This window comes from Excalfactoria chinensis (assembly GCF_039878825.1).
Source record: "Excalfactoria chinensis isolate bCotChi1 chromosome 1 unlocalized genomic scaffold, bCotChi1.hap2 SUPER_1_unloc_1, whole genome shotgun sequence".
Classification (NCBI taxonomy): domain Eukaryota; kingdom Metazoa; phylum Chordata; class Aves; order Galliformes; family Phasianidae; genus Excalfactoria; species Excalfactoria chinensis.
In genome coordinates this window covers 28,472-43,933 of record NW_027315565.1, presented here as the reverse complement: position 1 = coordinate 43,933, position 15,462 = coordinate 28,472, and the positions used below count along the sequence as shown (strand labels likewise).

The 15,462-nt window shown below is 51.8% G+C and overlaps 1 protein-coding gene across 1 annotated transcript in view; it reads left to right on the top strand.

The window, feature by feature from the left end:
- LOC140264702 (filamin-C-like) overlaps positions 1-15,462 on the top strand; it is a gene marked incomplete at its 3' end in the record, with an annotated part of 65,619 nt that overhangs the window by 22,168 nt on the left and 27,989 nt on the right. The window contains exons 3-4 of the mRNA XM_072360622.1: positions 1,593-1,841; positions 7,009-7,106. Of these exons, the coding sequence (XP_072216723.1) occupies positions 1,593-1,841; positions 7,009-7,106 (347 nt within the window). The remainder of the gene's footprint in view (positions 1-1,592; positions 1,842-7,008; positions 7,107-15,462) is intronic.

The following is a 15,462-nucleotide window of genomic DNA, read 5'->3' as shown; positions in this document are numbered from 1 at the left end:
TGCTCTGACCCCATAAGCGACGCTGTGACCCCATAAGCGTCTCTCTGACCCCATAAGCGTCGCTCTGACCCCATAAGCGTCGCTCTGACCCCATAAGTGACGCTCTGACCCCATAAGTGATGCTCTGACCCCATAAGTGACGCTGTGACCCCATAAGTGACGCTCTGACCCATAAGTGACGCTGTGACCCCATAAGTGACGTTCTGACCCATAAGTGACGCTGTGACCCCATAAGTGACGCTGTGACCCCATAAGTGATGCTCTGACCCCATAAGTGATGCTGTGACCCCATAAGCGATGCTCTGCCTCTCAAACTCATTAACTGATGCTGTGACCCCATAAGTGACGGTCTGACCCCATAAGTGACCCCATATGTGCCCCACAGACAGCAAGGCCATTGTGGACGGGAACCTGCAGCTGATGCTGGGCCTGGTGTGGACGCTGATCCTGCACCAGCTCCATACTGACCCACAACTGATGCTCTGACCCCATAACTGATGCTGTGACTCCATAACTGACCCCATAACTGACCCCATAACTGACCCCATAACCACCCCATATCCCACCCCACAGACAGCAAAGCCATCATGGACGGGAACCTGAAGCTGATCCTGGGCCTGGTGTGGACGCTGATCCTGCACTGACCCCATAAGTGACACCCTGCCCCTTTAACCCCATAACTGACCCCATAACTGATCCTGCCCCATATCCCACCCCACAGACAGCAAAGCTATTGTGGACGGGAACCTGAAGCTGATCCTGGGCCTGGTGTGGACGCTGATCCTGCACCAGCTCCATAATGACCCCATAGGCACCACATTACCAACAGTCTGACCCCATAAGTGACGCTCTGACCCCATAAGTAATGCTTTGCCTCTCAAACCCCATAACTGATGCTCTGACCCTATAACTGATGCTCTGCCTCTCAAACCCTATAACTGACCCCATAACTGACGCTCTGACCCCATAAGTGACGCTCTGACCCTATAACTGATGCTCTGCCTCTCAAACCCCATAACTGACCCCATAAGTGACGCTGTGACCCCATAAGTGACGCTCTGACCCCATAAGTGACCCCATAACCGCCCCATATCCCACCCCACAGACAGCAAGGCCATCGTGGACGGGAACCTGAAGCTGATCCTGGGCCTGGTGTGGACACTGATCCTACACCAGCTCCATACTGACCCCATAGGCACCCCATTACCAACAGTCTGACCCCATAAGTGACGCTCTGACCCCATAAGTGTCGCTCTGACCCCATAAGTGATGCTCTGACCCATAAGTGATGCTCTGCCCCTCTGACCCCATAAGAGACGCTCTGACCCCATAAGAGACGCTCTGACCCCATAAGTGATGCTCTGACCCCATAAGTGACGCTCTGACCCCATAAGTGACCCCATAACCGCCCCATATCCCACCCCACAGACAGCAAGGCCATCGTGGACGGGAACCTGAAGCTGATCCTGGGCCTGGTGTGGACGCTGATCCTGCACCAGCTCCACTCTGACCCATAAGTGATGCTCTGACCCCATAAGTGACACTCTGACCCCATAACTGACCCCATAAGTGACCCCATATGTGCCCCACAGACAGCAAGGCCATCGTGGACGGCAACCTGAAGCTGATCCTGGGCCTGGTGTGGACGCTGATCCTGCACTACTCCATCTCGCTGCCCATGTGGGAGGAGGAGGACGATGGCGGCCGGCAGCAGCAGACCCCGAAGCAGCGGCTGCTGGGCTGGGTGCAGCTCCGCGTCCCGCAGCTCCGCATCACAAACTTCAGCCGCGACTGGAACGACGGACGCGCGCTGGGGGCGCTGGTGGACAACTGCGCTCCGGGTATGGGGGGGGGGGGGATGGGGGGGAATGGGGGGGAATGGGGATGAATGGGAGGTTATGGGGATGGATGGGGGGTAATGGGGATGAATGGGGGGTAATGGGGATGGATGGGGGGTAATGGGGATGAATGGGGAGTTATGGGGGGGTAATGGGGATGAATGGGGATGAGTGGGGGGTAATGGGGATGAATGGGGATGAATGGGGGGTAATGGGGATGAATGGGAGGTTGTGGGGATGAATGGGAGGTAATGGGGATGCATGGGAGGTTATAGGGGGGGTTATGGGGGGGTTATGGGGTGGTTATTGGGGGGTTATGGGGCTGAATAGGAGGTTACGGGGAAGTTATGGGGGGTTTGTGGGGTGGTTATGGGGCTGTATGGGGAGGTTATGGGGCTGCATGGGGCTGCATGGGGTGGTTATGGGGCTGAATGGGGAGTTATGGGGATGAATGGGGATGAATGGGGGGGTTATGGGGCTGAATGGGGAGTTATGGGGATGGATGGGGCCGGGGTAATGGGGATGAATGGGAAGTTATGGGGATGAATGGGAGGTTATAGGGGGGGTTATGGGGATGAATGGGGGGTAATGGGGATGAATGGGGATGAATGGGAGGTTGTGGGGATGAATGGGAGGTTATGGGGATGAATGGGAGGTTATGGGGATGAATGGGGGGTAATGGGGATGAATGGGGATGAATGGGAGGTTATGGGGGGGTAATGGGGATGAATGGGGGGTTATGGGGGGGTAATGGGGATGAATGGGAGGTTATGGGGTGGTTATGGGGAGTTATGGGAAGGTTATGGGGCTGAATGGGGTGGTTATGGGGAGGTTATGGGGCTGAATAGGAGGTTATGGGGCTGCATGGGGAGGTTATGGGGAGGTTATGGGGCTGAATGGGGATGAATGGGAGGTTATGGGGGGGTTATGGGGGGGTTATGGGGATGAATGGGAGGTTGTGGGGATGAATGGGGCTGAATGGGAGGTTATGGGGATGAATGGGGAGTTATGGGGGGGTAATGGGGATGAATGGGGATGAATGGGAGGTTGTGGGGGGGTCATGGGGATGAATGGGAGGTTATGGGGATGAATGGGAGGTTATGGGGGGGGGGGAATGGGGATGGATGGGGGGTAATGGGGATGAATGGGGGGTAATGGGGATGAATGGGGGGTTATGGGGCTGAATAGGAGGTTATGGGGGGGTTATGGGGAGTTATGGGGGGGTTATGGGGCTGAATAGGAGGTTATGGGGCTGAATGGGAGGTTATGGGGTGGTTATGGGGCTGAATAGGAGGTTATGGGGGGGTTATGGGGCTGAATGGGATGGTTATGGGGAAGTTATGGGGGGGTTATGGGGATGAATAGGAGTTTGTGTGGTGGTTATGGGGCTGAATAGGAGGTTATGGGGCTGAATAGGAGGTTATGGGGTGGTTATGGGGCTGAATAGGAGGTTATGGGGAGGTTATGGGGAGTTATGGGGCTGAATAGGAGGTTATGGGGTGGTTATGGGGTGGTTATGGGGCTGAATAGGAGGTTATGGGGGGGTTATGGGGTGGTTATGGGGCTGAATAGGAGGTTATGGGGGGGTTATGGGGTGGTTATGGGGCTGAATAGGAGGTTATGGGGGGGTTATGGGGGGGTTATGGGGCTGAATAGGAGGTTATGGGGGGGTTATGGGGTGGTTATGGGGCTCAATAGGGGGTTATGGGGAGGTTATGGGGAGGTTATGGGGCTGAATGGGGAGGTTATGGGGGGGTTATGGGGGGGTAATGGGGATGAATGGGAGGTTGTGGGGATGAATGGGAGGTTATGGGGATGAATGGGAGGTTATGGGGCTGAATAGGAGGTTATGGGGTGGTTATGGGGCTGAATGGGGTGAATAGGAGGTTATGGGGAGTTATGGGGAGTTATGGGGCTGAATAGGAGGTTGTGGGGGGGTTATGGGGGGGTTATGGGGCTGAATAGGAGGTTGTGGGGGGGTTATGGGGCTGCATGGGGAGGTTATGGGGCTGAATAGGAGGTTATGGGGGCATTATGGGGACGTTATGGGGCTGAATAGGAGGTTATGGGGAGGTTATGGGGCTGCATGGGGAGGTTATGGGGTGGTTATGGGGCTGAATAGGAGGTTATGTGGAGGTTATGGGGGGGTTATGGGGTGGTTATGGGGCTGAATAGGAGGTTGTGGGGTGGTTATGGGGCTGAATGGGGAGGTTATGGGGTGGTTATGGGGCTGCATGGGGAGGTTATGGGGCTGAATAGGAGGTTATGGGGCTGAATGGGGTGGTTGTGGGGCTGAATGGGGCTGCATGGGGAGGTTATGGGGCTGAATGGGAGGTTATGGGGCTGAATGGGAGGTTATGGGGCTGAATAGGAGGTTATGGGGGGGTTATGGGGGGGTTATGGGGAGGTTATGGGGAGGTTATGGGGAGTTATGGGGCTGAATGGGGAGTTATGGGGCTGCATGGGGAGATTATGGGGCTGAGTAGGAGGTTATGGGGTGGTTATGGGGCTGAATAGGAGGTTATGGGGAGGTTATGGGGAGTTATGGGGCTGAATAGGAGGTTATGGGGTGGTTATGGGGTGGTTATGGGGCTGAATAGGAGGTTATGGGGGGGTTATGGGGTGGTTATGGGGCTGAATAGGAGGTTATGGGGGGGTTATGGGGTGGTTATGGGGCTGAATAGGAGGTTATGGGGGGGTTATGGGGGGGTTATGGGGCTGAATAGGAGGTTATGGGGGGGTTATGGGGTGGTTATGGGGCTCAATAGGGGGTTATGGGGAGGTTATGGGGAGGTTATGGGGCTGAATGGGGAGGTTATGGGGGGGTTATGGGGGGGTAATGGGGATGAATGGGAGGTTGTGGGGATGAATGGGAGGTTATGGGGATGAATGGGAGGTTATGGGGCTGAATAGGAGGTTATGGGGTGGTTATGGGGCTGAATGGGGTGAATAGGAGGTTATGGGGAGTTATGGGGAGTTATGGGGCTGAATAGGAGGTTGTGGGGGGGTTATGGGGGGGTTATGGGGCTGAATAGGAGGTTGTGGGGGGGTTATGGGGCTGCATGGGGAGGTTATGGGGCTGAATAGGAGGTTATGGGGGCATTATGGGGACGTTATGGGGCTGAATAGGAGGTTATGGGGAGGTTATGGGGCTGCATGGGGAGGTTATGGGGTGGTTATGGGGCTGAATAGGAGGTTATGTGGAGGTTATGGGGGGGTTATGGGGTGGTTATGGGGCTGAATAGGAGGTTGTGGGGTGGTTATGGGGCTGAATGGGGAGGTTATGGGGTGGTTATGGGGCTGCATGGGGAGGTTATGGGGCTGAATAGGAGGTTATGGGGCTGAATGGAGTGGTTGTGGGGCTGAATGGGGCTGCATGGGGAGGTTATGGGGCTGAATGGGAGGTTATGGGGCTGAATGGGAGGTTATGGGGCTGAATAGGAGGTTATGGGGGGGTTATGGGGAGGTTATGGGGAGGTTATGGGGAGTTATGGGGCTGAATGGGGAGTTATGGGGCTGCATGGGGAGATTATGGGGCTGAGTAGGAGGTTATGGGGTGGTTATGGGGCTGAATAGGAGGTTATGGGGGGTTATGGGGGGGCTATGGGGGTGAATGGGGAGGTTATGGGGCTGAATGGGGCTGCATGGGGTGGTTATGGGGCTGAATGGGGAGTTATGGGGTGGTTATGGGGCTGAATAGGAGGTTATGGGGAGGTTATGGGGAGTTATGGGGCTGAATAGGAGGTTATGGGGTGGTTATGGGGCTGAATAGGAGGCTGTGGGGCTGAATGGGGTGGTTGTGGGGCTGAATGGGGAGGTTATGGGGAGTTATGGGGTGGTTATGGGGCTGAATAGGAGGTTATGGGGTGGTTATGGGGCTGAATAGGAGGTTATGGGGTGGTTATGGGGAGTTATGGGGCTGAATGGAGAGGTTATGGGGCTGCATGGGACGCTGAATGGGGTGGTTATGGGGCTGAATGGGGAGGTTATGGGGTGGTTATGGGGCTGCATGGGGCGGTGATGAGGTCCTGATGGGGTGGTTATGGGGTCTGAATGGGGTAGTTATGGGGTCTGATGGGGTGGTTATGGGGTCTGCATGAGGCAGTGATGGGGCTGCATGGGGTCTCAGTGGATCACTATGGGTCGCTATGGGTCTCAGTGGAGCTCTATGGGTCTCAGTGAAGCTCTATAGGTCGCTGTGGGTCTCAGTGGGGCGTTACGGGTTGCTGTGGTGCTCTATGAGTGGCTGCGGGGCTCTATGGGTCTCAGTAGAGCTCTATGGGTCGCTATGGGTCTCAGTGGGATGCTATGGGTCACTGTGGGTCTCAGTGGAGCTCTATGGGTCTCCGTGGGTCTCAGTGAGTCGCTGTGGGTCTCAGTGGAGCTCTATGGGTCTCAGTGGGGCGCTATGGGTTGCTATGGGTCTCGGTGGGGCTCTATGGGTCTCAGTGGAGCTCTGTGGGTGGCTGTAGGGCTCTATGGGTCTCAGTGGAGCTCTCTGGGTCGCTATGGGTCTCAGTAGAGCTCTATGGGTCTCAGTGGGATGCTATGGGTCGCTATGGGTCTCAGTGGAGCTCTATGGGTTGCTGTGTGTCTCAGTGGAGCTCTATGGGTCTCAGTGGGATGCTATGGGTCGCTGTGGGTCTCAGTGTGTGGCTGTGGGTCTCAGTGTGGCTCTATGGGTCTCAGTGGGGCTCTATGGGTCTCAGTGGGGCTCTATGGGTCTCAGTGGGGCGCTATGGGTCTCAGTGGGGCTCTATGGATCTCAGTGGAGCTCTATGGGTTGCTGTGGGCCGCTATGGGTCACTGTGGGTCTCATTGGGTTGCTGAGGGTCTCAGTGGAGCTCTATGGGTTGCTGTGGGTCGCTATGGGTCGCTGTGGGTCTCAGTGTGGCTCTATGGGTCTCAGTGTGGCTCTATGGGGTGCTGTAGGTCTCAGTGTGACTCTACGGGTCGGTGTGGGTCTCAGTGGAGCTCTATGGGTCGCTGTGGGTCTCAGTGTGGCTCTATGGGTCTCAGTGTGGCACTATGGGTCTCAGTGGGATGCTATGGGTCACTGTGGGTCTTAGTGGGGCTCTATGGGTCTCAGTGTGGCTCTATGGGTCTCAGTGGGGCTCTATGGGTCGCTATGGGTCGCTGTGGGTCTCAGTGTGGCTGTGGTTCCCCTCAGGGCTGTGCCCCGACTGGCAGAGCTGGGACCCGGCGCAGCCGGTGCAGAACGCGCGGGAGGCGATGCAGCAGGCGGATGATTGGCTGGGAGTCCCGCAGGTGGGGAGGGGGGGGCTGTCTATGGGGGCTCTATGGGGTCTGTCTATGGGGGCTCTATGGGGTCTCTGTCTCTATGGAGTCTCTATCTCTGTGGGGTCTCTCTATGGGGTCTGTCTTTCTATGGGGTCTCTCTATGGGGTCACTCTATGGGATCTCTCTCTCTCTCTATGGGGTCTCTCTCTCTATGGGGTCTCTCTCTCTGTGGGGTCTTTCTATGGGGTCTGTCTATGGGGTCTCTCTCTCTCTCTATGGGGTCTCTCTCTCTCCCTATGGGGTCTCTCTCTCTCTCTATGGGGTCTCTCTCTCTCTATGGGGCCTTTCTCTCTCTCTATGGGGTCTCTCTCTCTATGGGGTCTCTCTCTCTATGGGGTCTGTCTTTCTATGGGGTCTCTCTCTCTCTATGGGGTCTCTCTCTCTCTATGGGGTCTCTCTCTATGGAGATCTTTCTCTCTATGGGGTCTCTCTATGGGGTCTCTCTCTCTCTCTATGGGGTCTCTCTCTCTCTATGGGGTCTCTCTCTCTCTATGGGGCCTTTCTCTCTCTATGGGGCCTCTCTCTCTCTATGGGGTCTCTCTCTCTCTATGGGGTCTCTCTCTCTCTCTATGGGGTCTCTCTCTCTATGGGGTCTTTCTCTCTCTATGGGGACTCTCTCTCTCTCTATGGGGTCTCTCTATGGGGTCTCTCTCTCTCTCTATGGGGCCTTTCTCTCTCTCTATGGAGTCTCTCTCTCTGTGGGGTCTCTCTATGGGGTCTGTCTTTCTATGGGGGTCTCTCTCTCTCTATGGGGTCTCTCTCTCTCTCTATGGGGGTCTCTCTCTCTATGGGGTCTCTCTCTATGGAGATCTTTCTCTCTATGGGGTCTCTCTATGGGGTCTCTCTCTCTCTATGGGGTCTCTCTATGGGGTCTGTCTCTCTGTGGGGTCTCTCTATGGGGTCTGTCTTTCTATGGGGTCTCTCTCTCTCTCTCTATGGGGTCTCTCTCTCTGTGGGGTCTTTCTATGGGGTCTGTCTATGGGGTCTCTCTCTCTCTCTATGGGGTCTCTCTCTCTCGCTATGGGGTCTCTCTCTCTCTCTATGGGGTCACTCTATGGGGTCTCTCTCTCTCTCTATGGGGTCTCTCTCTCTCTATGGGGTCTGTCTCTCTATGGGGTCTCTCTCTCTCTCTATGGGGGTCTCTCTCTCTATGGGGTCTCTCTCTATGGAGATCTTTCTCTCTATGGGGTCTCTCTATGGGGTCTCTCTCTCTCTATGGGGTCTCTCTATGGGGTCTGTCTCTCTGTGGGGTCTCTCTATGGGGTCTGTCTTTCTATGGGGTCTCTCTCTCTCTCTCTATGGGGTCTCTCTCTCTGTGGGGTCTTTCTATGGGGTCTGTCTATGGGGTCTCTCTCTCTCTCTATGGGGTCTCTCTCTCTCTCTATGGGGTCTCTCTCTCTCTATGGGGCCTTTCTCTCTCTCTATGGGGTCTCTCTCTCTATGGGGTCTCTCTCTCTATGGGGTCTGTCTTTCTATGGGGTCTCTCTCTCTCTATGGGGTCTCTCTCTCTCTATGGGGTCTCTCTCTCTATGGAGATCTTTCTCTCTATGGGGTCTCTCTATGGGGTCTCTCTCTCTCTCTATGGGGTCTCTCTCTCTCTATGGGGCCTTTCTCTCTCTATGGGGCCTTTCTCTCTCTATGGGGCCTCTCTCTCTCTATGGGGTCTCTCTCTCTCTATGGGGTCTCTCTCTCTCTCTATGGGGTCTCTCTCTCTATGGGGTCTTTCTCTCTCTATGGGGACTCTCTCTCTCTCTATGGGGTCTCTCTATGGGGTCTCTCTCTCTCTCTATGGGGCCTTTCTCTCTCTCTATGGAGTCTCTCTCTCTGTGGGGTCTCTCTATGGGGTCTGTCTTTCTATGGGGGTCTCTCTCTCTCTATGGGGTCTCTCTCTCTCTCTATGGGGGTCTCTCTCTCTATGGGGTCTCTCTCTATGGAGATCTTTCTCTCTATGGGGTCTCTCTATGGGGTCTCTCTCTCTCTATGGGGTCTCTCTATGGGGTCTGTCTCTCTGTGGGGTCTCTCTATGGGGTCTGTCTTTCTATGGGGTCTCTCTCTCTCTCTCTATGGGGTCTCTCTCTCTGTGGGGTCTTTCTATGGGGTCTGTCTATGGGGTCTCTCTCTCTCTCTATGGGGTCTCTCTCTCTCTCTATGGGGTCTCTCTCTCTCTATGGGGTCACTCTATGGGGTCTCTCTCTCTCGCTATGGGGTCTCTCTCTCTATGGGGTCTGTCTCTCTATGAGGTCTCTCTCTCTCTCTATGAGGTCTCTCTCTCTCCCTATGGGGTCTCTCTCTCTCTATGGGGCCTTTCTCTCTCTCTATGGGGTCTCTCTCTCTATGGGGTCTCTCTCTCTATGGGGTCTGTCTTTCTATGGGGTCTCTCTCTCTCTATGGGGTCTCTCTCTCTCTCTATGGGGTCTCTCTCTCTATGGGGTCGCTCTCTCTCTCTATGGGGTCTCTCTCTCTATGGGGTCTCTCTCTCTCTATGGGGCCTTTCTCTCTCTCTATGGGGTCTCTCTCTCTATGGGGTCTCTCTCTCTATGGGGTCTGTCTTTCTATGGGGTCTCTCTCTCTCTATGGGGTCTCTCTCTCTCTATGGGGTCTCTCTCTCTATGGGGTCTGTCTTTCTATGGGGTCTCTCTCTCTCTATGGGGTCTCTCTCTCTCTATGGGGTCTCTCTCTATGGAGATCTTTCTCTCTATGGGGTCTCTCTATGGGGTCTCTCTCTCTCTCTATGGGGTCTCTCTCTCTCTATGGGGTCTCTCTCTCTCTATGGGGCCTTTCTCTCTCTATGGGGCCTCTCTCTCTCTATGGGGTCTCTCTCTCTCTATGGGGTCTCTCTCTCTCTCTATGGGGTCTCTCTCTCTATGGGGTCTTTCTCTCTCTATGGGGACTCTCTCTCTCTCTATGGGGTCTCTCTATGGGGTCTCTCTCTCTCTCTATGGGGCCTTTCTCTCTCTCTATGGAGTCTCTCTCTCTGTGGGGTCTCTCTATGGGGTCTGTCTTTCTATGGGGGTCTCTCTCTCTCTATGGGGTCTCTCTCTCTCTCTATGGGGTCTCTCTCTCTATGGGGGTCTCTCTCTCTATGGGGTCTCTCTCTATGGAGATCTTTCTCTCTATGGGGTCTCTCTATGGGGGTCTCTCTATGGGGTCTCTCTCTCTCTATGGGGTCTCTCTCTCTCTATGGGGGTCTCTCTCTCTATGGGGTCTCTCTATGGGGTCTGTCTCTCTGTGGGGTCTCTCTATGGGGTCTGTCTTTCTATGGGGTCTCTCTCTCTCTATGGGGTCTCTCTCTCTCTCTATGGGGTCACTCTATGGGGTCTCTCTCTCTCTATGGGGTCTCTCTCTCTCTCTATGGGGTCTCTCTATGGGGTCTCTCTCTCTCTATGGGGTCTCTCTCTCTCTATGGGGTCTCTCTCTCTATGGAGATCTTTCTCTCTATGGGGTCTCTCTATGGGGTCTCTCTCTCTCTATGGGGTCTCTCTCTCTCTATGGGGTCTCTCTATGGGGTCTGTCTATGGGGGTCTCTCTCCCTCTCCCTATGGGGTCACTCTCTCTCTCTGTGGGGTCTCTCTCTCTCTATGGGGTCTCTCTCTCTCTCTATGGGGTCTCTCTCTCTATGGGGTCGCTCTCTCTCTCTATGGGGTCTCTCTCTCTATGGGGTCTCTCTCTCTCTATGGGGCCTTTCTCTCTCTCTATGGGGTCTCTCTCTCTATGGGGTCTCTCTCTCTATGGGGTCTGTCTTTCTATGGGGTCTCTCTCTCTCTATGGGGTCTCTCTCTCTCTATGGGGTCTCTCTCTCTATGGGGTCTGTCTTTCTATGGGGTCTCTCTCTCTCTATGGGGTCTCTCTCTCTCTATGGGGTCTCTCTCTATGGAGATCTTTCTCTCTATGGGGTCTCTCTATGGGGTCTCTCTCTCTCTCTATGGGGTCTCTCTCTCTCTATGGGGTCTCTCTCTCTCTATGGGGCCTTTCTCTCTCTATGGGGCCTCTCTCTCTCTATGGGGTCTCTCTCTCTCTATGGGGTCTCTCTCTCTCTCTATGGGGTCTCTCTCTCTATGGGGTCTTTCTCTCTCTATGGGGACTCTCTCTCTCTCTATGGGGTCTCTCTATGGGGTCTCTCTCTCTCTCTATGGGGCCTTTCTCTCTCTCTATGGAGTCTCTCTCTCTGTGGGGTCTCTCTATGGGGTCTGTCTTTCTATGGGGGTCTCTCTCTCTCTATGGGGTCTCTCTCTCTCTCTATGGGGTCTCTCTCTCTATGGGGGTCTCTCTCTCTATGGGGTCTCTCTCTATGGAGATCTTTCTCTCTATGGGGTCTCTCTATGGGGGTCTCTCTATGGGGTCTCTCTCTCTCTATGGGGTCTCTCTCTCTCTATGGGGGTCTCTCTCTCTATGGGGTCTCTCTATGGGGTCTGTCTCTCTGTGGGGTCTCTCTATGGGGTCTGTCTTTCTATGGGGTCTCTCTCTCTCTATGGGGTCTCTCTCTCTCTCTATGGGGTCACTCTATGGGGTCTCTCTCTCTCTATGGGGTCTCTCTCTCTCTCTATGGGGTCTCTCTATGGGGTCTCTCTCTCTCTATGGGGTCTCTCTCTCTCTATGGGGTCTCTCTCTCTATGGAGATCTTTCTCTCTATGGGGTCTCTCTATGGGGTCTCTCTCTCTCTATGGGGTCTCTCTCTCTCTATGGGGTCTCTCTATGGGGTCTGTCTATGGGGGTCTCTCTCCCTCTCCCTATGGGGTCACTCTCTCTCTCTGTGGGGTCTCTCTCTCTCTATGGGGTCTCTCTCTCTCTCTATGGGGTCTCTCTATGGGGCCTTTCTCTCTCTCTATGGGGTCTCTCTCTCTATGGGGTCACTCTATGGGGTCTCTCTCTCTCTATGGGGTCTCTCTCTCTCTATGGGGTCTCTCTCTCTATGGGGTCTCTATATGGGGTCTCTCTCTCTATGGGGTCTGTCTATGGGGTCTCTGTGGGGTCTCTCTCTCTGTGGGGTCTCTCTCTCTCTATGGGGTCTCTATGGGGTCTGTCTTTCTATGGGGTCTCTCTATGGGGTCACTCTGTCTCTATGGGGTCTCTCTCTCTATGGGGTCTCTCTCTCTATGGGGTCTCTCTCTCTCTCTATGGGGTCTTTCTCCCTATGGGGTGTCCATGTGTTGGTGTGTCCATTGGTGTGTCCATTGGTGTGCTGGTGTGTCCATTGGTGTGCCTGTCGGTGTGTCCACGTGTCAGTGTGTCCATTGGTGTGTCGGTGTGACTGTCATTGTGTTGGTGTGTCTATCAGTGTGTCCATGTGTCCATCTGTGTGCCAGTGTGTCTGTCTGTTGGTGCATCAGTGTGTCTGTGTGGTTGCTGTTGTGTTGTTCTGTTGTTGTTGTGTTGTGGTTGTGTTGTTGTTGTGTTGTTGTAGTGTTGTAGTGTTGTTGTGGTTGTGTTGTGGTTGTGTTGTGGTTGTTGTGTTGTTGTTGTGGTTGTGTTGTTGTGTTGTTGTGTTGTTGTGTTGCTGTTGTGTTGCTGTTGTGTTGTTGTTGTGTTGTTGTAGTGTTGTGTTGTGGTTGTTGTGTTGCTGTTGTGTTGTTGTGTTGTTGTGTTGTGGTTGTGTTGTTGTTGTGTTGCTGTTGTGTTGTTGTGTTGTTGTAGTGTTGTGTTGTGGTTGTTGTGTTGCTGTTGTGTTGTTGTGTTGTTGTGTTGTTGTTGTGTTGCTGTTGTGTTGCTGTTGTGTTGCTGTTGTGTTGTTGTGTTGTGTTGTTGTGGTTGTTGTGTTGTGGTTGTGTTGTGGTTGTGTTGTTGTTGTGTTGTTGTGTTGTTATGGTTGTGTTGTTGTGGTTGTGTTGTTGTGTTGTTGTTGTGTTGTTGATGTGTTGTTGATGTGTTGTTGATGTGTTGTTGTGTTGTTGTAGTGTTGTTGTTGTGTTGTTGTTGTGTTGTGGTTGTTGTGTTGTGGTTGTTGTGTTGTGGTTGTTGTGTTGTTGTTGTGTTGTTGTTCTTGTGTTGCTGTTGTAGTGTTGTAGTGTTGTAGTGTTGTTGTAGTGTTGTTGTAGTGTTGTTGTAGTGTTGTTGTGGTTGTGTTGTGGTTGTGTTGTGGTTGTGGTTGTGTTGTTGTTCTTGTGTTGCTGTTGTGTTGTTGTTGTGTTGTTGGTATTGTTGGTGTTGTTGTGTTGTTATGGTTGTGTTGTTGTTGTGTTATGGTTGTTGTTGTGTTCTTGTGTTGTTGTGTTGATGTGTTGTTGTGCTGTTGTGTTGATGTGGTTGTGTTGTTGTTGTGTTATGGTTGTGTTGTTGTTGTTGTGCTGTTGTTGTGTTATGGTTGTGTTGTAGTGTTGTAGTGTTGTTGTAGTGTTGTTGTAGTGTTGTTGTGGTTGTGTTGTTGTGTTGTTGTTATGTTGTGTTGTTGTGGTTGTAGTGTTGTTGTAGTGTTGTTGTGTTGTGGTTGTTGTGTTGTGGTTGTGGTTGTTGTGTTGTTGTGTTGTTGTGTTGTTGTGTTGTTGTTGTTGTGTTGTTGTTGTGGTTGCGTTGTTGTTGTGTTGTTGTTCTTGTGTTGCTGTTGTGTTGTTGTGTTGTTGGTATTGTTGGTGTTGTTGTGTTGTTATGGTTGTGTTGTTGTTGTGTTATGGTTGTTGTTGTGTTGTTGTGTTGTTGTGTTGTAGTCTTGATGTGTTGATGTGTTGTTGTGCTGTTGTGTTGATGTGGTTGTGTTGTTGTTGTGTGGTTGTGTTGTTGTGTTGTTGTTATGTTGTGTTGTTGTGGTTGTAGTGTTGTTGTTGTGTTGTTGTTGTGTTGTTGTGGTTGTGTTGTGGTTGTTGTGGTTGTGGTTGTTGTGTTGTTGTTATGGTTGTGTTGTTGTGTTGTTGTGTTGTTGTGTTGGTGTTGTGTTGCTGTTGTGTTGCTGTTGTGTTGTTGATGTGTTGTTGTTGATGTGTTGATGTGTTGTTGTTGATGTGTTGTTGTTGATGTGTTGTTGTTGTGTTGTTGTTGTGTTGTTGTTGTTGTGTTGTTGTGCTGTTATGGTTGTGCTGTTGTGGTTGTGCTGTTGTGGTTGTGTTGTTGTTGTGTTGTTGTGTTGCTGTTGTGTTGCTGTTGTGTTGCTGTTGTGTTGCTGTTGTGTTGCTGTTGTGTTGCTGTTGTGTTGTTGCGTTGTTGTTGCGTTGTGGTTGTGTTGTTGTGGTTGTGGTTGTTGTGTTGTTGTTGTGTTGTTGTGTTGTTGTTATGGTTGTGTTGTTGTGTTGTTGTTGTGTTGTTGTTGTGTTGTTGATGTGTTGTTGTTGATGTGTTGATGTGTTGTTGTTGTGTTGTTGTTGTGTTGTTGTTGTGGTTGTGTTGTTGTTGTGTTGTTGTTGTTGTGTTGTGGTTGTGGTTGTTGTGTTGTTGTTGTGTTGTGGTTGTTGTGTTGTTGTGTTGATGTGTTGTTGATGTGTTGTTGTTGTGGTTGTGTTGTTGTGGTTGTGTTGTTGTGGTTGTGTTGTTGTGGTTGTGTTGTTGTGGTTGTTGTGTTGTTGTTGTTGTGTTGTTGTTGTGGTTGTGTTGTTGTTGTGTTGTGGTTGTGTTGTGGTTATGGTTGTTGTGTTGTTGTGTTGTTATGGTTGTGTTGTTGTGGTTGTTGTGTTGTTGTTGTTGTGTTGTTGTTGTGGTTGTGTTGTTGTTGTGTTGTGGTTGTGTTGTGGTTATGGTTGTTGTGTTGTTGTGTTGTTGTTGTGTTGTGGTTGTTGTGTTGTGGTTGTTGTGTTGTGGTTGTTGTGTTGTGGTTGTTCTTTTGTGGTTGTTCTGTTGTGGTTGTGTTGTGGTTGTTGTGTTGATGTGTTGTTGTGTTGTTGTTGTGGTTGTTGTGTTGTTGTGTTGTTGTGTTGTGGTTGTTGTGTTGTTGTTGTGTTGTTGTTGTGTTGTGGTTGTGTTGTGGTTGTGTTGTTGTAGTGTTGTTGTAGTGTTGTTGTGTTGTTGTTGTGTTGTTGTTGTGTTGTGGTTGTTGTGTGGTTGTTGTGTTGTGGTTGTGTTGTGGTTGTGTTGTGGTTGTGTTGTGGTTGTTGTGTTGTGGTTGTGTTGTGTTGTTGTTGTGTTGTTATGGTTGTGTTGTTGGGTTGTTATGGTTGTTGTTGTGTTGTTGTGTTGTAGTCTTGATGTGTTGATGTATTGTTGTGTTGTTGTGTTGTTGTGTTGATGTGGTTGTGTTGTTGTTGTGTTATGGTTGTGTTGTAGTGTTGCTGTTGTTGTTGTGTTGTTGTAGTGTTGTAGTGTTGTGTTGTGGTTGTTGTGTTGCTGTTGTGTTGTTGTTGTGTTGTTGTTGTGTTGTGTTGTTGTTATGGTTGTGCTGTTGTGTTGTTGTTATGGTTGTGTTGTT